Source organism: Mesoplodon densirostris, chromosome 3, assembly GCF_025265405.1.
Source record: "Mesoplodon densirostris isolate mMesDen1 chromosome 3, mMesDen1 primary haplotype, whole genome shotgun sequence".
NCBI lineage: Eukaryota > Metazoa > Chordata > Mammalia > Artiodactyla > Ziphiidae > Mesoplodon > Mesoplodon densirostris.
Window position 1 is genome coordinate 113543705 of NC_082663.1, and position 25539 is coordinate 113569243.

Genomic DNA, 25539 nt, shown 5'->3' on the forward strand with positions numbered 1-25539 from the left:
TTGTCTTCTGCTGAGTTCTTTACATTATGCTTTATTAAGTTAGATAAGTTCCCTTCTATTCTAGTCCTCCTTTTCTAATGATTTTTTTTCTGAAATAATATTACGTATTTCAAATGCTTTTCCTACATCTAGTGAGATCATCATATGACTTTTCTACTTAAATTTGTTGCTGTGGAGAAATACATCAGGACATTTCTAGTGGCAACCTAAATATAAATTTAGGGGATAAACTCAAAGTATTATGTTTCATTATTTTTTATTAATACACTACTAAATTTAGTTTGCTAATTTTTGTTTAGGAATTTCACAGCTATGTTCAAAACCCACCTTCCTTTTTAAAACACCATTCTTGCCAGATATGAGTATCAAGTTCATTCTAGCCTCATAAGTATACACACTTTTTCTGCATTCTAGAATGGTTTGTGTGAATCGAAATATTTATTCCTTGAATGTTTATTAATTTATTAGTACTTGTATCTGGATCTGATAATCAACTTCGTGGGAAGACTTCTAATTAGAAGTCTGATTCTATTTCTCTAATGATCATAAAACTGATTGGGTTTTTTATTTCTACTTAAGTTTTGTAAAGTTTTATTTTAGTTTTTTCTTTTTTAGGAATTTGACCATTAGAGCTTTCAAATTTATTGGCAAAATAAGATTCTGTTACTGTTTTAATTTCTGCATCTTTAATAATTACATCTCCTTTTATTCCTCCTACTACATATTTATTCTCTCTCCCTCGTCTCCTCCTTCCCTCTGTCTCTCCTTTATTCTCTCGCAGAGTTCTGTCCGTTTTATTAGTTCTTTCAAAGAATCTGCATTTGGCTTTGTTTATCCTTTCTGTTGATTTGTTGTTTCAACTTTTATCATTTCTTCATAATGTTCTTTGTTATTCACTTCCTTCTCCTTTATTTGGGTTTCCTCTGCTAGTCTTTACCCACCTTTGTGAGTTGGATGTTTAATTCATTGACTTTGGGCCTTCTTCTACTTTAATGGAATTACTTAAGATGATGGGTTTCCCTCCAATTTCTACTTTAACTGCATACCACAAATTTCAGTATGTAATGTTTGTTATTGTTTAGTTAGATATTCTCATTTTTTCTTTGGCTCTTGTATTATTTAGAAAAGTATTTCATCTTCAAACATATGGGAGTATTTCTAGCCATCTTTTTAAACTTCTTACTTTACTGCATAGAAATTTTATGAGAACTGCTCTTTGGTTTAGCTTGTGGCAAGATTCTTAAACTTTCTGTGCACACATGAGGAGCACATGCCTTCACCACTTCTGTGTACTCTGGGTTACGATTTTGGACCTTCCTTTTAGTTCTCTTTAGTTACGTCTAATTTGCTCTTAAATCTATCTATTGATTTTTAAGATTTCAATTACATATTTTCATTTCTAGACATTATACTTGGTTGTTTTTCAAATAATCAAGATCATGTATTATAGCCTTATTCTTTGTTTATATTTTCAGCTTTTTTAATATCTTTATAAGATATTCTACTTTTTTCTTTTTTTTTTTTTAATGCTGTACCTGTTAATTCCAATATCTGAACTTTTGTTTTTACTGGTTTTCACTTTGGTGTCTTTTTTATTGTTTTTATGTTTTTTGGTTTTTGACTGTGAGCTCACATTCCTTGGATGGTAACCTGTCAAAATCATCTGAGACCTCTGTTGAAGAAGGATTCTTCTAGACAAGATTTGCATTTCCTTTACCATGTCCCTGGGAGCACTACCGACAAGACAGCTTTGAACTAAATTCTTGGTTTGAGGTCTTCTCGGACCAGTCTGCTATATGAATTCCACTGAAAACCTGACTCGTGGCTCTAGTTCTCAGAGGAGATATTTTAACACTTCACTTGGCATCAAGGCTGGGGGCAGGCAGTTTTCTTCACTCATCCCTGAGGGGAGACAGGTGCGTTTGTCTTCCACCCTCACACGACACAGGTAGCCTTTTGGGGCCTCAGATTTAGGTGGACCAGGTTTCCTGACAGACTGATATGTCCTGGGCTGGGCTCCTGTCCCCCATATATCTATTTTTTTAAATTAATTAATTAATTAATTTTATTTTTGGCTGCGTTGGGTCTTCCTTGCTGCGCGCAGGCTTTTCTCTAGTTGTGGCGAGTGGGGGCTTCTCTTGTTGCGGAGCACAGGCTCTAGGCATGCAGGCTTCAGTAGTTGTGGCACACAGGGTCTAGAATGCAAGCTCAGTAGTTGTGGCACATGGGTTTAGCTGCTCCGTGCCATGTGGGATCTTCCCGGACCAGGGCTCAAACCACTGTCCCCTGCATTGGCAGGCAGATTCTTAACCACTGCACCACCAGGGAAGTCCCTGTCCCCCATATATCTTGACGTCATAAAAATTCAAAGCTCAAGGTCACCTGCATTGGGCAGACACCCTCAAAGCAAAAGGCAGCTTCAGAGCCCTGATTTTCAACTTTCACTGAGCTTGTGGCCTCTTAGGAAATCTCCACTTTCCTTCCTTCTCATTGATGTCACTAACAGATTATTTAAATGTTTTATCCATCATTTTAAATTATCTCAAGTGGGAGAGTCAGTTAAGGAATCTAGCCACACAGCTAGAAACAAAAGCCTGCACAAATAGTTGTAAACTTTTCACCTTATTATTGCCCACTCTTCCTGAAATAGTGGGTAAATGTGATTACTTAGGTTTAATGAAAGTAAATAACATGGACCACTAAACCCAAGGCTTTCTAACCCAATTCATTTCAGCAAGTGCTCACTGCAGATGTCCTAGTTTCCTATAGGTCCACTTAGAATTACAGGACACAACCCAGCCAAGCCCAGCCCTGGCGTGAGTGAGTAACTAACCATGTTGGCGAACAAGGGGCCTGCTCAGAAGGTGGGCCAGGGCTGTGCTAAGCTTTTTTAAATATGTATTTAATCCATACAAGTGTCATATGAGATAGAATTAATACTACCATTTTAGAGATGAGTAAACCAAGGCACAGAAGATTAAGCAACTTGCCCAAAGTAATATAACTCGTAAGTTGGATCATCCTCAGAAAGTCTGGCTACATTAAGTTTGAAAAACCACACAGAAAAATTAGAGAATACAAGGGTAGATGATGTGCGATTATATGAAGAATAAGACTAGGAGAAAGTCCCCAGGTAATGGTGGTTGGAAATGTTGCAGAGGAGCCAGCTGATACGCAGACAGACTTTGGGTGGCTTTGCACTGTGCAGGAAAGGCTTTCTTGCCCTTTGCTATAGTGTACCACGTGATGTGGTCACTGCACACTTAAGCCTGTCCTTAAATAGATGGGCACATCTTGCTCCTCTCCTCCCACATTCTGCCCTCTGTTAATTATGGTGCTTTTCTAGTAAATCTCCTTGGCTTCATATAAGTCCTTTCACAGCACAGCAGCCAGCAAATTGGGAATCACTGTTCCTAAAGACAAGGCGTGAGCCACGAGAAGCTGCTTGTAGCTCCACCTCTGTTAGAGATGAGCGATGTTTGCCTGCTTCTTGCCTCTGCTAATGACATCTGGGGAAGAAACGAGTGTGGGAGGGAGGACAAACCACAAGATAGTTTTTATAAAATGACTATTATAGAAATAATGAGAATCCAATAACTACCAACTACAGAGGCAAGAAAAATAATAAAGCAGAAAATGTACCAAGCAAACAATTAAGACTATTTTATTAAAACAGTACTTGCTACTCAGAAAGCATTAATTCTCACCACACAAGCGCAGTAACTGTTCATCATCGGAATTTTGCACATTAAGAAAATCACACAGAGGAAGTTAATATGCTCCTCCAAGCTCTAGGATACTTCGCAGCCCAGATTAAAAGTTAGCCATGCTCACTATTAGGCTGAGATGTCATCTCTCATTAAACTCTAAATCAGCTCAGAGGACACACCATGTTTATTACTTTTCTAACACCATGTGACTGATTCTGGGGGAGTCAAGAGAATCTTTGGGATAAATGCATTGATTAAAAGATACTTTATGGGCTTCCCTGGTGGTGCAGTGGTTGAGAGTCCGCCTGCCAATGCAGGGGACACGGGTTCGTGCCCCATTCTGGGAAGATCCCACATGCCACAGAGCAGCTGGGCCCGTGAGCCATGGCCACTGGGCCTGCGCGTCCGGAGCCTGTGCTCCGCAATGGGAAGAGGCCCACGTACCGCAAAAAAAAAAAAAAAAAAAAAAAAAGATACTTTAAATTTGTCTTTTTTTTTAGCCCAGTGAACCATAAATCAGAACTATTCTGGTCTACTGAGGACTGTAAATGTATATTTAGATGTAACAAAATATCAGTGGGAAATATCTTTGGAGAGTAATTACAGTATATGTGGAATGTTTTGTAAACGCTTAAAACAACTGATGCATTTTAAAGGCCTAACTTACATAGAGAGGACACAACTACTAGTTACCAAGCTGGAAACTCACTTGCAAACTTATAGCCTGGAATTAATGTTTATAGATCAAGGCATAACTATCAGAAAATAAAATAGTTTAATGGAAGACTTAGCTGCTTAAACTGAGGACCCACTTGTAGACACCAGCTTCACCAGAGATGCTCAAGGAGGGCTGAGTAGATAAGAGTTACTCCAGCCTTTACACTAAATTTCTCCCTGCTTCCTGCTCTCTTTCCCACCCCCACCCTTGCTGACATCTGGTTCTCCTGTGCTGGTATTAACAAATTCTGTATCTGAGTACAAACAGGGACTGAAAACTCAAATACCGACACAGGCCACCCAGGTAACTTAATGATTACGGTTATGCTGGCATTTCAACTTGTTCCTAGTTATTTTTCAAAACTGCACCTGACACTTTGTGTCAGTATCAAGGAGGCACTAGGGACCAGGGCAGACTGTGGCAAAAGAGGAAAGGGTGCATACTCTCTGAGGACATGAGTGAGGGCTACTCACTCCAGCCTGTTGCTGCCATGAAGTCACACGGCCAGAGTTAACAAAGCGTTTCACTTTCCAAGATAATCAGCCTATTTGAATCTGTAAGTAGAATTTTCATGTTTTTAAATGTTGACAACTTACTCAAATTAAAATAAAAACACAAACAACCCCCTGTAGGCCAACACTGTGTAAGTCAAACAACATGATCACCGGCTGATTCTGGTCCACAGAACACCAGTTTGAGACCTCTCACACAGAACAAATATGGAACAGACTTTGGGCCCAGGGATCTTAGGAAAAGCTTGTGTTTGGTTTTCTTACAAAGAGGCAGACAGGCTTAGTGAGTTGCCCAGGTAGGGTATGACATGGCTCTTTAGAAGTTCTGGGACTCATTCAGGACCCAAAATGACTTTGGGGTGTTCACGAGGAAAGAAGGGATTGAAGCAGAATGGTGGGTTTAGGTATTAGTCAGCAGGCAGGGGAGGCATGTGTGTGCAAAAGTCCTTCCTGGCCCCTTGAATACAGGAGCAGAGCCACAGAATTCCCAGCATCCACTGGGCGCAGGGTGAGGCGGCCTCCAGGCGAAGTCCCTGCTCCCACCGTGCCCTGCGCTCCCACCCCAGTAGCCTTTTGGTCTCTGCCATCCGATATCCTGGCCCGCAAAACGGAGCTCTCCCTCTAGCCTCCTGGGGGCATGGTGGAGGAAGAGCCTGGTGGCAGCTCACTGTCTATATCAAGAGGGTGGAAGCCCAGGTTTGTCCAAGATCAACAGACTGGGCCAGCATCCTACTCCGAGCCTCACAGTGTCTGGCCTCCGACATTCCCTTTCTCTGTTCCCATCAGTCCTCCACACTGCTCCCTCTTCCATCAAGGGCAGCCATGGAGGTGCCTGCTCTTCTTAAGCTTTTCAAGGGCTGACCATTTAAGGGCTGACCCTTAAGCTTTTCAAGGGCTGACCAAGGGCTTTGGGGAGGTACCTGAGAGCTGAGAGTTCTCGGGACAAGGGTCCTAGGGAGGCTACAAGAGCAAAACACAGGGACACGGTATCACAGAGGACTCTGAATGTTCTGTTACAATGAGCGTTAATATAAGGGCTGTCTACTAACTGAAGCACCCAGCCAGCCAGATCACTAACCCTTCCAAAGCCCGTGTTCCCTCATCCATAAAACAGCAGGTCACACTAGTGGGCCACACTGGACTGCTGAGTGTGGAAACAAGTTAACTTGGCAAAGCTTACAGTGGGGGCTTTGATAATGACAGTTGTCACCATGTGTTCCATCCCCCATGGTCCCCTTCCCTCAAGAGAAAAACAAAATATTTAGAAACATTTTAAACAAAAGTCAAAGCAGAAAATTTAACTAGAAATCTCAACCAAGATGCCCATCCCTAGGAAATGGTGGCTGAGTATCTAGGTTATGTTGGACACTGTGCCACCTCTTGAGGGAAAGGAAAACCTGGCCCCAAGGGTAGGAAGAAAAGGAAGAAAATCAACCACAGAGCGCCCGGAGGTCTATGCACACTGGCTCAGGTCCTCACGTCCTTCCTCTGTTACTCACTAGCCATGGGACCTCAGGTCTGTTACTTCCCCTGTTCAGGTGTGTGTCTTCACCTATGAAAATAAGGGTTGACCCTGCAGGGATTTTCTGGACGTGGGGTTGGATCATGGGATGATTCCATGAATGGCAGCACCAGAAAGAGAGCTAGACTTCCCAAGGAGGGCATGACCACCGCCACGCAGAGCATTCAGGCAGGCTGCTTGGTGGAGGGGGTACAGCCACAAAGACTGGCTGTAGGACTGGCCTTGGAAACAAAGAGTTAGGTGGAGGAACAGGGGGCACCTGGACCAGACAGCTAGGCACATCCAGCATGTTCTCAGGTCATCTCAATGGGGCTCGGCCAGCCCTGGCACATCCCTCACTATGTTCCGAGTATCTCTGATCTGTGAACACTGGCATCCTAATGGATCCTGCTGTCAACGATGGATAAGCGTTGAGCTAATAGACGTCAAACAGCGTTTGCATTTCTGAGATGGCTTCATCTGCTCCCTCTCCCAGGACTCTCCAAAGTGAAATTTGAAATTTGGACAGACAGGTCCACTCCAAACGGCTCCTCTTCCAGAAATCCCATGGGAAAGAAACAATTATTTAATTATTTCCTACACAAACAGCTGAGCTTCTTAAACAGCAACCACAACTACAACCACTACAGGAGGCTGCTTCTCAACCTTCTCATCTGGGGAAGGCATGCAATTCCCCAAGAGACACATGGAAATGTTTATCACCCTTTGTAGTTTAAATAGCTTTCATTCATTCATTCAAAGCACACATCACAGTGAACTGTCTTGTTCATTAGAAATTCTGCAGAAAGCCAGTGAGAGGTTTGGGTTGGGAGAGTGTCAGGGAGGTGAGCATCTGGAATATGACCCAAGAAACAAACCATGAGGCTAGATTCACCCATGCTCCCTCTGGATGATGACAGCAGGGTCAGAATGGAGTTCTCAATTTGGGTCTCTGTTCCAGGGACATCTGTAGCAATCTGAACAGGCTGCAGAATTGTCTGTGTGGGGAGCATCTGTATTTGGAGGTTAGTCTAAAGCAGTGCCCGACACACAGTAATGAATGGATTTTCTGGCTCTCCCTGGCTCTATTTTAAACTGTCATCATTTTAAACCACGAAATATGTCAAGTGGTAATTAAACCTCACCACAGACAGATACTGTGAAAATGATTAACTTTTACCATTTCCCCCACACACATTTTGAATATTCTGAATCCCCAAGGTATGGGATCATTACATTGACAGATGAGAAAACTTGTCTTCACAGTAATTTATTTTTAAAAGAACCAAAACAGGCCTGTGCTTTCGCACTGGGTTTTAATTTGAAAACTTCTGCTGTAAACTCACACTCCTAGAGGAAGCCTGGTGGGAGGAGTACAGAGCTGACATCACGGCGCCAGCCCCACCTCCATTAGCTGCATGACCCGGGACAAGTCCTTTGCCACCTCTGAGCATCAAGTTTCCCCACCCACCAGTTAACAATGATAATATCCTCACTCCACCCAATGCGCAAGTTTTCTTAAATGTAGTAAATGAGATGACAAATGAGAAAGCTCTCTGAGAGCAAAAAGCAGCCTGGTAACACTATCCAAATATAAGATGTACATTCTGTATAAGGGGGTAAGTGATATGCTAGCACAGCTTTACAGACCTGCTGTCTTTAGGGAAAAAAAGAAAAAAAAAACCAACCTCAACTCATTTTATTTTCAGTTGAAGTTTCTAAGCATGAGATTAGATCTGACCCTGTCAGATAAACGTCTCCTCTTAGCCACAGGACTCCCATTTGGGACCCAAATAGGCAGTGATTCACATAAATGATAAAAATTCAAATGAAGCAGCCAAGCAGCTGGATGGGAATGCTGCTTCCAGCAAAAAGAGAGCACAAATAACTGGTAAAATTAGTAAAACAAACGGATTTGAAATGTATTTTCCCTCCCATGACTCTTTTTCTGGACCTGTGATTTTCTCCTTTAAGCCCTATTTCTTCTAAATGTGGAGGTCTCTGGTTCTCTCTGGCAGCGGCAGCCCTGCAGGGTCCCATCACCCTAACCCTGTGGGCACTTCAACTGAAGAATGATGAGTTCACGTCTGCGAATGTGAACATTTCAATCAGAATTGTACAAACATTGCTGAATTTCCATCAAGAATGTGCTCTCCTGGACAACCTCAGTCAAGCCCATTTTAATTATTTTATCAATTTCCTATAGCATTCAAAGGGTCCCACGTTTTTCTTTATTTATAAAACAAAATTGCAATGTCTGTGTCAGAGGGTGTTTATGAGGATTAAATAAGAGACAGAGTGTGAAAATGTTTCCATTAAGAACCCTTCCAATCTAGGGAATTTATATTAAAGCAGAGAAGTAAGCCTTCACTCCTAAATTAATGTATAGACAAACGAGAAAACACTTAACTTTAAAAGTGGCTCGTGATCAAGACGCTGGTTTTCTGTAAGGCGCAGGTCACCCCACCACATCTGCGCCCCTGCCTGCCACATAATGCCCATTTGGAAGCAGCAGTGCAGAGAGGCCCTGCCGTCCCCTTTCCAAGAAAGAAGGGGGATCTCTTATGAAGAATGGAAAATAAAGCTTCTGGAAGCCTCATGGAGGTGAGTACTGAAGTCACCAAGGCGAGGGACTGGGAGGGTTTGCACATTAGCTTTTCATCTTTATGCCCTTCGGCTGAAGCGCTAAATAAAGGAGAATGTGTTGGGGGTCCAAACAAAGAGTAACACCCCCATAGTCGGGCCAGGGGATGCTCGCTGCACCTCACCAAGTCACTGTGTCTATCACAGGGGAAGAGGCTGAAGGAGCAGGAGATCCCGTCCCTGGAGGCAGCCATGATTTTAAAAAAACAAACGTGCTGTATGTGTCATCAGGGATCTGGGTTCCAAGTCACATTCTCTTATAAGCTCCTGTGATCTTGGGTCATCAATGTTGTCTCTTAGCCTCGGTTTCCTTCTCGGAAGATGGAAGAGATGCCCTCCTCTGAAACATTAGGTAAATGCTTGCTGAATCTTCGCCTGTCTTTGAGGCATTGAACACTCCTTGGGGGTGGAGGATGTCATAGACACCAGATGTGAAATAATTAAGTAACTGATAATATGCACCTTCCTGCGTTGTGTTCCCTACCTGGGCACAGCCCTAGTTGTCATCCGGGGATCTACCTCCTTCTCACTCTCAGGGGTACAGCTTGTGACTCTGCTAAACCCAGCAGCATGTAGCATCCCCTTGGCCTCAGTCACTGATTCAGGAGGGAGCAAGTGACCCAAGCCCATCCAATCTGAGTAGATTTTAGCACTTTTGGGGGAAATAGCAGACCAGAAGCTCTCCCTCTTCACGGGACTTGGAGGTGGAAGGAGGGGCGGCTGGTACTCCCCATGAGCGGGCATCAGCTGCGAGAGGGAACATGAGTGAAACCAGGTCCTAGTACCCTACGTTAGGTTTGCCTGAAGCTGGCATCCCTCACACCTCCATCCTCTACCCAGCTGTCCGGTTACCTAAGCCAACAAGACCCTTTGTTTGGGCTAGCTGGACTGCGTTTTGCTGTATCCAACAACAAAAATTTCCCCACTAATTGAGTGTGCCCAAAAGGAGACCCTCTGCCAACAGAACCGTCCTTTGGGAACTTCGCTGGTGGTCCAGTGGGTAAGACTCCACGCTCCCAATGCGGGGGGCCCGGGTTCGATCCCTGGTTGGGGAACTAGATCCCGCCTGCCTGCTGCAACTAAGAGCCCACATGCCACAATGAAGACCCGGCGCAGCCTGCATAAACAAACAAACAAACAAATAAATAAATAACCATCCTTTGGAGAGAAGATCCTGAGAAGTCACGTCCACCAGGCCATTCAGAGAGCTGTTCCCCTAGGCCCCCATGTCGGTCTACACTGAGCAAATACTCTCCCACTTTGGGGTTGGCGCCCCCGCAAGGTGCCTAGCCATGGTGCTGGGCAGCCAGGTGCCTTTCTATCTACAGGACACTCATGCATCTCCCCGCTGACACATCAGTGGATGCAAGTGCTCTGTAAAGGCAGGGACCACTCCTTGTCATCACCGCACACCCAGCAGACTCCAATCCACCTGTGGAAACTTTCATTAGCACCTAATAAACCTTCACGAAACCCTAAGAATGGTATTTACCTTTCCACCAGAGTGATTTCTCTTTTAGAAGTAATCATGATCAAAATACGTTCCCAGACATTGCTTTAAAAGCACTGCAGGGGTGAGAGGGCAACTGAGGGCCTGAGAACTCCCCACAGAGGCCTCCAGAGAATGGGTTGGTGGGCAACGACCAGCCTAGGTACCCAGGTGAAGTAGCACCATGCACCATCCAGCAACACTGACTGTACCCACACTCCGGCCCAGACTGCCCCCTGTTGACTTCACCCACATCCCAGAGGCTGCATGCAGGTCACTGTCCACATCCCACAGAGCCAGTGGCTAGTGAGTGCCTGCTCATTTCTGGGGCCCATGTTTCCTGACTTCCTGAGAACAGAAGGCAAGCTAATCTTACCTCATGTAAAATTCAACATTTTGAAAAAAGTTTTCTACTTGCAGACCCTGAAGCATTTTCTTGGAACCCAATGACAGCCCCAGCCAAAAAGCATAACCAAAAACTGAGTGTGCAGAGAACCACTGGGTGGGCTGTAATGCCCAGGATGTCCGGCCCTCCTTACCTGGCCTGCAAGGGCCCTCCAGGGGCATGTGGCTTGTTCACCACATGCTTGTGCACCAGAGGGCACACCGTGAAGCTCTCACCACAGCCGCAGGGAGAAACAGGCCAATGGCTCAGAAGCAGTGAGCACCCAGAAGTGAGTGGGGCTGATCAGGAGAGAAAGCAGTGCATGCCTCCCTCCTTCAGATGAGACATATCACCTTGCAGATTACTCCCCATTTGGGCTCTGTGACTGCTGAAGCTGAGAGATTAAAGATTTGTTGTAAAGAGACAACACAATCTGAAAGTAAGGCGATGGGAGGGTTTTGTGGGTTTTTTTTTTTAAGAATTTTTAACAGATGAAGTAATTCTGAGGACAAGAAAGGAATTACATCATAACGGTCAGTTGGATTCTGTATCTCGTTCCCAAGAAAGAAAGGCTGCTGAGCAGCAAAAAAATATAAGAGACAGAAACAAATGATTTTTAAGTCACAGATAATTAACCCCAGAGGCTCGCTGATGGCACATTAATATCGCTGGGGCAAATGGCTTAACGAGTTTGAAAAGGACCTCAGTGTTTATATGCAGCAGATCATTTCAAGGGTTCCTGAAAAGCAGAGAAACTCCTTCTGGCTTGGGGGCCAGGCAAGGGGCGAAGATGACAAATGTCAGCCTTCACTGCTGGGATCTCAGAGAAGAGAGGCGACCCCCCTGGGCAGGATGGGACCTCAGCAGGTCCAGCAGGAGTGCTGCACCTCACTTTCCAGGCCTTGACAGGCCAGCTTGGTGTGATTCAGAGTGATGCTGTCTTATGAAGGGTTTGCCGTACTGTCCTTACGAATCTGCAGTGGTTCGTATCTTTTAGGGGTTATGACTTTTTAGATAACATGACTCTTCCCCCACCAATTCCAGACAGGGAGCTACGTGCACATTTTGCAATGGCAACCCCAGGGAGACTCCTTGCTGACACAGCTCACTGTACAGGGCTTCCTGACCCCACTCAGACCTACTGAGGCCCTTCACAACCAGAGATTTAGCTGATTCGCATGAGCACCTTTTAAGGACTTTCTATCAGAGGGACCCACAAGTTGTCAGAAAGAGCAGAGTAGCTCCCTGAGGATGGTCATTAAGGAGAGCGAGCCCTCCCAAGAGCAGCAGTAGTAAAAGTAAGCACAGCAGATGGGACAGGAGTGCCCAGGAACTGTGGGGTCCACAGCCAAACAACCTGGCAGCCCCTATACCTGTGATTTTACTTTATGAGAAGTGGAGGTGTGACAAAGAGCTGGGTCAGCCCTAGGACGTGCCAGGATCTAGCGCTTTTTCAGTGCTCGCTGTGTGCACAGGGTGGGAGACCCCAGCACGAAGAGCCTCGATCCTTGCTCTCCCAGAGCTCATCCTACACAGCAGCATGAGAGCTGCCACTGGAGCACAGGCCACAGCCACCAGTGCTGTGTGCCATGGCACTGAGGCACCAGGTGAGGCATCACACACATTCAAACAGCAGCACGAGTGACTCCCTGAGGTGTATGCAGCAAGGTCCTGCCCCTTCCAAATCACTGGAGAAAATGCCATCAGCCAGATGATAGGAGGAAAAAGCCACTCACCAAGAGCCTGGAAGACCTTTGATTAAGGGAGAACATGTAAGGGGCAGTAGAGAGAACTCAGGCTCACTTGGGCTTAGTCCATGGCTGGTCTTTCCAGGTCCAGGCACTTAGAATTGTTTTCGGGAAGCTTGGGGAACAGAAGCTTGGGGTTACTCACAACCCGAGAATCCTCTGGCTAAGGCTGTGCTTGGTCCTTGGGAAGGCCATTGTCTGCACTCCCTGAGCTTTATTACAATGAAGTAATTGAAAGGAAATATTAAGGGTCTAGTAACTGTGATGCTCAAGACAGTTTCTGACCCCAGTGCCCAGGAAACCGTTAATCTGGGGAGACACGTTTTATGTGTGTTTGTCCGTCAGTTCTTAAAGACATCATCAAGAAGAGAGCTGTTTGGTTCTTCTGATTGCAGAATACGAGAATCTGAGCAGAAAGTTAAAGACTCTGACAGAGGGGACAGTTGGGAATGGCTAAATTTCAGAAAATCCTTCTCAGGAAAAGTCACCAGCCTACAATATGCAAAGTCACCTTAAGTCTACTTGGAGACAGAGGAATGGGCTTGGTGACTGAGACATTCCTCATTGCATGTCTGAGGCCAAATCTACAGATATAGTGTGAGAATAGCCATAATGAAGACTACCAACCTCACTGGGCACTGACGCCACTGCCCACACTGTGCCAAGGGCCCTCCATGCCAAATCCCTCCCCAAATTATGTCCAGGAGGCTGTGAGGGGCATTGATTGCATGCTGCCCAGCATCCTTCCTCTGTGGACCAAACCTGCACCCACTCCCTGGCATTTGAGTAAAGGTGATTCTGCAAATCCCAAGGGGAGAATATGTGATCTCGCCTGGCCAATCACAGTATCCCAGTCCCTCCATGCCACAGTGATTGGTTTAGGGCTCGAGTCATGATATTATACAAGGCCAGCAAATCAGAATCCTCACTGAGACTCTTCTCCTGTCACTCTGGAGGAAAGCAGTTTCACCCTCTGAGATGGTGAGCAGTCAGGACCCTGTGAGCTGCAGCTGCTAGGAGTCATCCTGCAAAGCTGTGTGGAAGAGGCCAACACACCAAGAGAAGGAAGGAGAAGGGGTGTCAGAACCCCTGTATAAGCTGTTCTTGAAGCCAGATCCACCCTCCCTCAGATTCTGCAGTTTCACGGGCTTTTAGGCTTTAGCCAGTGCAAGTTGGGTTTCAACAACCCAGCGTTGGGACTAATGGTCTATACTATGACTATCCTCATTTTTCTCAGAGAAGATTGAGTAACTTCCCCAAAGTCACAGTGTAATTGGAGAGGTGGGATTCTACTTTCTGCCAGTTGGTCATGACTAAACTGGGTACCAAAACGCTGTATGCAACCAGAACACATCAGCCAGCTGTGTCATCCATTCCCCACTTAACCTGGGGCAACGAGGTACAATACAGTTTTGCAGCAGCTCAAGAGTGGCAGCACTATCCAGAAAGAGTCAACTGCTGTGGGGCTAGAAATCGAAGGAGTTAGATGCCACCTCCACCTTTTTGGAGCCCAATGACTGCAGGAGAGAACCAACAAGCTCCGCTGTATAGAGTGTGGGTAGGATGGGGAAGGAAATCCCATTTCTTTCCCCAGATGGCAGTCTTGATTGGAAAAGGACCCACTATCCAAGGCACTGTCAAATCTGGATGGCTCCCTTTTAAATTCGCTACATCTGCAGCCATTCAAGAAGTTATCTCAAACGAAGCTAGGAGTTTATTCATCTGTTTCATCGAAGACAGTCAGCCACTGTACATTACACCAAGATAGATTATGCAGGCAGCTGAGAGAGCTAGAAAACATCTGCTAAACAAAATCAAAATTAATGGCAAACAGAACGCAATTCTTGATAGCTGAAGTTCACCCAGATGCAAAGAACTATAAAGGGGCTATTAGAGGCAGCTGCCAATTAAGGGGATAATTCCAAGGGTTTTCACAAAGTGAGGCTCTAGTTACACACTCAGGACTGGCAGGTCATATTTATGTAGGAGATTTGCATTGCTAAGGAGCCAGAGCCAGCCTGGCTGTGTGACTGTCACTCCCCTCTCTTTTTCCGTGAAGACAGCAGCATCCCTCCTCTCAGGTTTCCCTCACAGCCCTGCTGGAAGCCACACCAGGCTTGTCTAGACTGGAATGTGTGAGTGAACCATCGTTGGGAGGGTGGGTAATGCAACGTGACATTGGTGCCCACCCCAAAACCCACAGCCTCTAATGGCAGCACAATCACAGACATCTGGAATTGCTTACAGATCACCCCATGCTCTAAGAGATGGCTGACAAGGGCTGAATTATCCCGGTTGCTTGCTCAGCTTACTCAAGTGTTCTCTCATGGCTGGAATTCAATGTGATAGGATCAGTTAGAGAAAAGCACTGGTTTGAGTAGATGAATTCTGGCAGTCATAATCAACTTCAGCCCTCAGAGTGGACATGGGAGTGTCTTGGAGAGGTGAGGGTGGCAACTTTTGCTGAAGCTTCAGAAAAAGTTAAAATTAAATTGTAGGTGTCTAGAGGGAGGTGTAAAAACACCTGCATTACAAAGCAGATAAAGAAGCAGCCATCTCTCCTTCCCCGCGCAGTTGGCAAAGGTGGGTCCCAGGGTAGGAGGATAATATAGGACTGCCCTGAAGGTGGAAGTAGGTCCAGCTGGGGTAGGCATGTACCCTTCCTAAGAGACGTCCTCCCAGTGTTGCTGTCCTGCCACAACCTCTGATACTCTATCTCCCAAGAGCCCTTACCACAAATCTAAATTGGAAACAAAGCTCCCTTAGGAAGTTTTCTTCCAAGAGTCCCGCTCAGCTTTCTGGGCTTGGCAGTGATCATGTATGTTTAGAAATCCTTGGATGGTGAAGTGAGATCAAGTCACTTAAGCCACCCCACCCCACCCATTAGAGAGGTTCACTGCATCAGAGGGACATTGGTCCAGAGGGACCCTAACCCAGAGGACTCTTTGTTCCTACCAAAATTAGCATGGAAAGGAAGGAGTCTCATGCAAGGTGCTATCTGCTCTGCTCATACCATGGGTCACTGAGAGTCAAGGGAGGTAAAGAACATGAAAGCTCTCTGAAAACTTCAGAACAACTGAGACATAGTTATCATTATAACTAGCTCACCATTCCCTCCATGCACCACCCTTGGAAGACAGTCACTGGTGCTGGGGCATGTCCTGGGCTCTGATGAAGCACTCCCTCTCCATGGACTCTCTAGAGCAGGGCTTGCAAAGAGCACTGCATGGAATGTCAGCCCAGAGATGATTAAAAGCAACAAATCAAGATGCCATGGGAAACTAAGTTTGGGAAATGCTGCATATTACACCTCCTTTTGAAAGTCCTATTTAGCATCTTAAAGAGCTGAGAGGCTCTGCAGTAAAAATAACAACCACTAGCTCAATATTGAGTCCAGCCTTTACCAAGTGTATTATTTCCCTATGGCTGCTGTAACAAAGTTCCATAACCTGAGTGGAACAAGAGAAATCTGTTTTCTCCCAGTTCTGGAGACTGGAAGTCAGAAATCAAGGTGTTGACATGGCCACACTCCCTCTGAAGGCTCTAGGGGAGGATTCTTTGGCACTTCTTCCTAGCTTCTGGTGATTGTCAGCAATCCTTGGTGTTCCTTGGCTTACAGACTCATCACTCCAATCTGTGCCTCCATCAAAGCATGCTGTTCTCCCTGTGTGTCTGTGTCCATATTTCTCTCTTCTCAGAAGGATCTCACTCATTGGATTAGGGCCCACCTTATTCCAGTATGATCTCATCTTAACTTAATTACACATCTGCCAAGACCATGTCTCCAAGTAAGGTTACATTCACATGTTCTGGGTTAGGACTTCAACATATCTTTTTGGGAGACACAATTCAACCCATAGTACCAAGCTTATGTGAACATGGAGCACTTTCATCAATGCACCAGCTTGTAATATCTAGATATCCACAGAACACTCCCTAAAAGTGCTTTTGTAGAACCAATGACTCAGTGCCTCTCTTGCTTAGCACTAGGACAGAATCAGAGTGAAAAGTACATATAAAAAGCAATTTTTAAAATTTGCACTTTATTCAAGAAATGATTGTTGAGCAACTATAGGCCCTGGGCTAAGGCCTTGAGGACTCTGGGAGTGAATGAGGGGAGGGTCTCAGCTCTCAGGAGCTGAATGACCTAATAGGAGCCCTTAACTCTCAGGTAAAGTAGGGTAAGCAAAACTCTTAAGAAAGAGAGTTGGAAGGGGTGAGGGAGCAGTGGAATTTCACAGAAGATGAGGGACAAAGGGCATGCAGGCTGCAGGAACAGTGAAGACCAGAGGCAAGAAAGCTGGGCTACAGTCTGGGAACTGTGACATCACTGGATGGGAGGACCACAGGGGGGAATAAAGCAGAGAGTGGGTCTGAGGCACACAGTGCATTCATGTCACCCTAATGATCTCCAACCCAACTGTGACTTAGCCCAGACTCCATTTCCACTGCTAATATTAGCCCCCTCATTTCTCACTCCACAGACTTATTCAAGAGTTTGCAAAAGTCACATAGCGTAAAGTTGCAATTGGTCATCCATTTGTTGCAATGAACTCTGGCTGGAGCTGATATCTTGAGTCAGATGTAGTATTAAAAAAAAAAAAAGGAAAACATCTTGGGTTTCGTGGTCCAGAGGCTACCTCTCTAGACCTTTCCAGAATCTCTGGGCTTGGTAAACTGGGCAGAAAAATTCAGAGTGTTAATTATTTGCTCCTCTTTCAGTACCAGATCAAGATAAGTGTATGTTGCTAGACAACGTCTTACTTGTGTTTGTAGGAATAATAGTTTATTGAAATATTCACAGTGCTTCTACTATTTTTATACCCATACACTGTTCTGGAGAAGATTAATAACCCTACTCTCATGCTCCCATATAAGTCCAGTCCACCAATGAAGGTTCTCGAGTTCCTCTTGCCTTGTCATGGGGACTCAGGAGTTGACCAAGGAAAACTATTTGGCCCCGTGAGGAATGGCACTGTCAGTGTCTGTCCTGGATGGAGCCTAGTCAGGAAGCAGTCTGAAAGTATACAGTTGTGGTCACCTCATGAAGATGCCTGGCAGGTGGCTCTCAGGAAAAATACTAAGTCTGGATCATCCACGTGGCAACTTTGCATGGGGAGATAGTGGCTCCGAACTGGAACTGAACTGCCTTCCACGCACTTGACCAAAGCAATGAGAGTGGTCAGTACGTGTAGTGTGAATGCCAGATTTAAAGAGGAGGAAATGTTTTCTGCTTTCTTTTGTCCTTGGACTACTCAAGCTGAACAGTAGGTGACCACTGTTTTAAAGGAACCAGCCCCAATTGGCTGGTTTGCATCAGAGCTCCATTTCATCCCTAGCCTTGAGTTCCTTTTGGTCTAGAAAGGTGGCTTGTTTCATGATATCCACAGCTAGAACATTCTCTGTAATTATGAATTGTTTTACATTAACTAAAAGAGAATGTCTTTGATCACTAGAGTTTGTCAGTGTTGGATTGTTTCCATTGTGACATTCTTAAATTTTTTGTTTCAAAATATTAAAGTAACTCATGTTAGAGACCCTTTCAACATGAAAGGCTTGTAGTTGAGACATTACATATATTTTACTGTTTACAAAAAAAGTCATCTATACAAAAAAAAAAAAAGATTAACAACCCTACTACCCAAGCCTGTGAATCTCAGACTTGAAAATACTCGGAACCCACTCTTCCTTCCTTCCTGCCGGGTTAGAAGCACTGACATTAAGGCACTGGGCTATTTCAGGAATTTTCAAACACTCAGCTTTGACAGAAAAAGCAAGAAACACATCAGTTCACAATAGGAAGAAAAAAGTCTATGTTATGTCAAGACAAATTTACCAGTACAAACCCAAGGCATATGCCAGTTGTGAAACATGCTGCTTCTAGAGAGAAGGGGATTATGGATGATTAGAGCACAGCCTGACCATGCTTTTGCTCATCCTCAGACACTCAGTCTTATAGGAATTGGGAGTCTCGGGTACAGTAAGGCCTTTTATGCCTTTGAGCAAAAATACATGTGGTTCTCTCGTACCCTAGCCTTACTATTTAAAGACATTTCTAACACAAGGACAGTAATATTCCAAAACAGTTAAGTTTATATGTGATTCCATAACGCAAATTAATTCTAAACAGTCACACTCAGGGGTAGTGAATGAATAGTATTCTAAACCAAAGTTCATGCAACCTATCTCCTAATGGCTATTTCTTTCCAGTTTACATGTCATTGCACCCACTGTGAACACGTCTGAATAAGAAATATGCCTTCCCTGCCCCACCCACCTTCATCCAATTTCATTTGATTGTGATATCCGAACAATGCAGTTTACACTATGGATGCAGTTCAGAGGACACTGAGTCCAAAACCAGATGATGGCAAATGAGAATGAAAGTCAGAAAATTCATCCTATAGCTAGATAATCCAGATCCTTTGTATCCAGGATTCCAGCACCATGGACAGCAGCAAACAACCAGTTCTATTAACCCATCGGTACAGATAGTATGGAAAGTTTAGGTCTAGGAACACACGTTGGTAACATGGTCATCCTGTGTCTTTCACTGTGCTGCATAAAATAAGAACTAAACTGGGGGGAGGTTTTTAGATTTGAAAGTCAATATGGTATTTGCTCACTTTGAAAGATTGGCGCTCTTTTTGGAGACAATACCACAAAGAAGGAGACGTGATTAGGGCTAAAGCCAAAGGCCAGACTCTAGACCAAGAATTCACTTTGGTTTCTGACTTCATCCTCCCATCCCTGCAATAAAGGGCTTATTGGTGGTGATTTCCATATATCATACAAAAGACACCCTCTCATGAGAGACTAGGTATTACTGAAAGCAAGTAAACTTCAATTTCCACTAAAAGATTTCAGAAGTTACTACCCATATATATATATTTACCTCAGTGATCAGAAAACAAACGTGCTAGAGGAACTCTGGCAGGGAAAATAAAACACCATTGCATTGTTTTCAGAAGGGAAATTAATTGCTTATATCTATTTCAGCTTAACTAAAGTTGTAAAAATCTAATCAGAAATATTTTTCACAGTGGCACATTTTCCCAGATATTGAAATACCTCAAACCATAAACCATTTTTTATTGTTGAGGTGGTTTTCACTGGGTGGAACTAAATTATTACTTCAAACTTCACTCAAAAGATGAGGCCTCTCTGGAGAGACTGTAAACATTATCATGAATAAGCCAGTTCGCCAGACCCCATCTCTGATACTAGAAGGTAAAAGACATAGTTCTCACAAGCAAACCTGGACTTTAGTTCCTGCAGTCCCTAGAGGCAAGTGCCAAATAGTCAGCACCCAGAAAAGCCCACACGAAATGTCAAAGAACAGGCTGAAGTTCATCTTAACTTCAACAAACTACATCCAAATGTCAACAATGAAAATGAAATGAGTATGAATGCATCTTCCCTACCTTCTCTTCTTGTGACTTCAAGGCGTCTGGATTCCTGCAAGAAAAGAAAGACTTGGTGTTTTTGAAGAATAATTCATATGTAGAGATACTTGAAAATATCTCACCTGTTGTTAGACATTTATTCACAGAAAGGTGAACAATCTCATAAGGACAAGACATTCAGCAATGTGGGATTTATTAAATTCTCATACATACACACATCTGTAAATGTAAACTACTTGTTGCTTTGTTGGCTTAAGCAAAAAATACTGTTAACCATGCAGTTTTTAATGAGCAGAGCCAACTCTCATGGTCTTCCTTATGTGGAAACTGGGCTGGTACCAATTGTTAGGAAAGACCTCGTTCCAAGTTGAATTCCCACCCTCCACCTAGACTGCAGGTGTTTGTAGGGCCTGGGGAAAACATAAGAAGACAGGGGCCAGAATTACATGAGCAGCAGTAGGTTCTGATTTGTGGTGCCATGGTGAAGACTACCATTGCTCCTGTGCAGGTTACTGGCATGATCTGGTGACTGATTATGCTCATCAATAGTTTGCAAAGGGTGGGATATTATGGACAATTTGGATAGCCAGTCCATGCCATTGGACTGAATTAAGCCCTTGGCTTTTCTAAATTCAATCTCATCTTCATGCACTGTGCAAAGCAATAAGCAAAGTGTTTCAGAAATTACATAGGTAAAACAAGAGTCCCTGCATTGAAGATATGCACAGTTGAATAGAATGGTACAGAACAAACACAAATTACTGAGAAATAAAGGGGTGATTTTGCCTTGATAAATACCAATATATTCACATTCAACTGAAAACATAAGAAAAAGTGTTTTTTTTTTTAAAGCACTTTGTAAATAGCACTGAAGAATGGGAAGGCTTTCAGACAGCAATAAGGGAAGGAGGGCGCACCAGGAAGAGAGAATGGCTTGAGAAAAGACAGAGTGGCAAAAAAGTACAGGGCATGGTCAGGAAGCAGGAAAAGACCCAGTGGGAAGTAATGGGGGGAAAGGCTGAAACATATTGCGGTTTCATAACTAATAAAAAGTATCTACAATCCATTATAAATGACCAGTTTAGGAATAAAAAGCCTAATCTTGAGAATAAGCTGAAAATCCATTCTAGCAATTGAAGAAAAGAAGATCAAACACCGAACTTGGGACAACTCAAAATCACAACCAAAAAGACCACTCAGAACCATCACTTTTTAAACAAATGATATTGTTTTTAATACCTTAACATTCTTGTCTAGCATTCTTATGAAGCCAGGAAGGGGAGGCAATATTAGAAAGGAAACTGAGGAGGCACTGAAAAGATTGTCCTGCCCAAATTACACTTTCTGACTGCCAACTCTGTAATGAGTCAAAAGCCCAAGTGGAGCTGATCTCCCTGTGCTATGCGGCTGCTTCCCACTAGCTATCTATTTTACGTTTGGTAGTGTATATATGTCCATGCCACTCTCTCACTTTGTCACAGAGTTCACTTTGTTATAAAGCAGAAACTAACACACCACTGTAAAGCAATTATACTCCAAAAAAAAAAAAAAGCCCAAGTGGAGACCAATTGAAGATACATGTTATAGGGCAGCGGCACATCACACAGCACAATTAACCAAACAAGCTTCCAATGTGCTGGTTCCTCAGCAGCTCAGGGTTCAAAAGAGGGAGCTTGGACAGTAGTAACTATAATGAGAGATACAAAAGCCATGAAGCACATCCTGCACTGAGTAAACCCAGCTCCTTCCACACTGCTCCTCAGATCTCTGCTCTAGGGGCTGGCACCTCCATCATCAGAAATAACTAGTATTTGTGGAATAGGGATTGGTACAGCTCTAGAAAAAAACTTTACAGAAATTTTATTGCAATTGCATAAAATTTATAAATTAACTTAGGGTAAGTTGACATCAATATAACATTGTATCCCCTTATCTACATGGTATTTTTAATAATTTGTTCAAGTCTACTTTTATTGAAGAGTATAATTTTCCTGTATATATGTTGAAAATTTATTTATTACATATATTTTGTTATCATAAATGGAATTTATCTTGCATTATATCTTATAACTGGTTCTCATTTGTATATGTGATGGCAATTGATTCTTATATATTGATATAACCGACCACTTGACTAAATTTCTTATTGTTTGTAATACGTTTCCCAATGATTCTTTTGGGCTCTCCATTTGTATATTTATACAATCTGCAAATAGCAGTGATTCTCCTTCTTCCAGTTTCTAGGTCTACAGTTGCTTTCTCTAGTCTTCTTTTTTTTTTAACATCTTTATTGAAGGATAATTGCTTTACAATGGTGTGTTAGTTTCTGCTTTATAACAAAGTGAATCAGTTATACATATACATATCTCCCCATATCCCCTCCCTCTTGCGTCTCCCTCCCACCCTCCCTATCCCACACCTCTAGGGGGACACAAAGCACCGAGCTTACCTCCCTGTGCTATGCAGCTGCTTCCAACTAGCTATCTATTTTACATTTGGAAGTGTATATATGTCAATGCTACTCTCTCACCTCCTCCCAGCTTACCCTACCCCCTCCCTGTGTCCTCAAGTTCATTCTCTACCTCTGTGTCTTTATTCCTGTCCTGGCCTTAGGTTCTTCAGAACCATTTTCTTTTTTTTCAGATTATATATATATATATATATATACATATATATATATATATATGTGTGTGTGTGTGTGTGTGTGTGTTAGCACATATGGTATTTGTTTTTCTTACTTCACATTGTATGACAGTCTCTAGGTCTATCCACCTCACTGCAAATAACTCAATTTCGTTTCTTTCTATGGCTGAGTAATATTCCATTGTATATATGTGCCACATCTTCTTTATCCATTCATCTGTTGATGGACACTTAGGTTGCTTCCATGTCCTGGCTACTGTAAATAGAGCTGCAATGAACATTGTGGTACATGACTCTTTTTGAATTATGGTTTTCTCAGGGTATATGCCCAGTAGTGGGATTGCTGGGTCATATGGTAGCTCGATTATTAGTTTTTTAAAGAACCTCCATACTGTTCTCCATAGTAGCTGTATCAATTTACATTCCCACCAACAGTGAAAGAGGATTCCTTTTTCTCCACACCTTCTCCAGCATTTATCGTTTGTAGATTTTTTGATGATGGCCATTCTGACTGGTGTGAGATGATAGCTCATTGTAGTTTTGATTTGCATTTCTCTAATGATTAGTGATGTTGAGTATCCTTGCATGTGTTTGTTGGCAATCTGTGTATCTTCTTAGGAGAAATGTCTGTTTAGGCCTTCTGCCATTTTTGGATTGTTTATTTTTTTTATATTGAGCTGCATGAGCTGCTTTTATATTTTGGAGATTAATCCTTTGTCAGTTGCTTCATTTGTAAATATTTTCTCCCATTCTGAGGGTTGTCTTTTCGACTTGTTTATAGTTTCCTTTGATGTGCAAAAGATTTTAAGTTTCATTAGGTCGCATTTGTTTATTTTTGTTTTTATTTCCATTTCTCTAGGAGGTGGGTCAAAAAGAATCTTGCTGTGATATATGTCATAGAGTGTTCTGCCTATGTTTTCGTCTAAGAGTTTTATAGTGTCTGGCCTTACATTCAGGTCTTTAATCCATTTTGAGTTTATTTTTGTGTATGGTGTTAGGGAGTGTTCTAATTTCATTCTTTAACATGTAGCTGTCCAGTTTACTCCTGTCCAGTTTGCTCCTTCATCTGCTGTGTGTTTCTCTGTCTTCTCATTTTGCTTAACTTACTGTGTTTGGGGTCTCCTTTTTGCAGGCTGCAGGTTTATAGTTCCTGTTGTTTTTGGTGTCTGCCCCCAGTTGGTAAGGTTGGTTCAGTGGGTTGTGTAGGCTTCCTGATGGAGGGGACTGGTACCTGTGTTCTGGTGGCTGGGGCTGGATCTTGTCTTTCTGGTGGTGCATTTTGGGGGTGTTTGTGAACTTACTATGATTTTAGGCAACCTCTCTGCTAATGGGTGGGGTTGTGTTCCTGTCTTGCTAGTTGTTTGGCACAGGGTGCCCAGCGCTGTAGCTTGCCGGTTGCTGAGTGGAGCTGGGTGTTAGCATTGAGATGGAGATCTCTGGGAGAGCTTTTGCCATTTGATATTATGTGGGGTGGTCTCTGGTAGACCAATGTCCTGAACTTGGCTCTCCCACCTCAGAGGCTCAGACCTCACAACTGACTGGAGAACCAAGACCCTGTCAGCCATTCAGCTCAGAAGGAAAGAGAGAAAGAAAGGAAAGAAAGAAAGAAAAAATAAAATAAAAAATTATTAAAACAAAAAATAAAAATAAATATTATTAAAAATAAAAAAGTAATAAAAAAAAGAAAGAAAGAACAGCCAAACCAAAAACCAAATCCACCAGTGATAACAAGCGCTAAAATATATACAAAGAAAAAGAAAATGGACGGACAGAATGCTAGGACAAATGGTAAAAGCAAAGCTATACAGACAAAATCACACAAAGAAGCATACACATACACACTCACAAAAAGAGAAAAAGGAAAACATTTTTTTAAAAAAAGGAAGAGATCAACCAAAATCAATAAACAAATCTACCAATGATAATAAGCTCTAAATACTAAACTAAAACAAACATAAAACCACAAACAAATTAGGTGCAGAAAGCGAACCCAAAGTCTCCAGTTGCTCCCAAAGTCCACCGCTTCAATTTTGGGATGATTCGTTGTCTATTCAGGTATTCCACAGATGCAGGGTACATCAAGGTGACTGTGGAGATTTAATCCTCTGCTCCTGCGGCTGCTGGGAGAGATTTTCCTTTTTCTTTGCTCTCACAGCTGTCGGGGTTCAGCTTGGGATTTAGACCTGCCTCTGCGTGTAGGTCGCCTGAGGGCGTCTGTTCTTCGCTCAGACAGGACGGGGTTAAAGGAGCAGCTGATTCGGGGGCTCTGGCTCACTCAAGCCGAGGGGGAGGGAGGGGTACGGATGTGGGGCAAGCCTGCAGCGGCAGAGGCCAGCATGACGTTGCACCGGCCTGAGGCACGCCGTGTGTTCTCCTGGGGAAGTTGTCCCTGGATCACGGGATCTTGGAAGTGGTGGGCTGCACAGGCTCCCAGGAGGGAAGGTGTGGATAGTGACCTGTGTTTGCTCACAGGCTTCTTGGCGGTGGCAGCAGCAGCCTTAGCATCCCATGCCCGTCTCTGGGGTCTGCGCTGATAGCCGCGGCTCGCGCCCGTCTCTGGAGCTCATTTAGGTGGCACTCTTAATCCCCTCTCCTTGCGCACCAGAAGACGAAGAGGCAAGTAAAAAGTCTCTTGGCTCTTAGGCAGCTCCAGACTTTTTCCCCGACTCTCTCCCAGCTAGCTGTGGTGCACTAGCCCCCTTCACGCTGTATTCACACAGCCAACCCCAGTCCTCTGCCTGGGATCTGACCTCCGAAGCTGGAGCCTCAGCTCCCAGCCCCCAC

The 25539-nt window shown here is 43.8% G+C and overlaps 1 protein-coding gene across 6 annotated transcripts in view; it reads right to left on the minus strand.

The window, feature by feature from the left end:
- Window positions 1–25539, minus strand: part of FSTL4 (follistatin like 4) — a 731471-nt gene that overhangs the window by 369766 nt on the left and 336166 nt on the right. For all 6 annotated transcript variants that reach the window (XM_060091939.1, XM_060091938.1, XM_060091934.1 and 3 more), the window contains one exon: window positions 20131–20164. In XM_060091939.1, the coding sequence (XP_059947922.1) occupies window positions 20131–20164 (34 nt within the window). The remainder of the gene's footprint in view (window positions 1–20130; window positions 20165–25539) is intronic.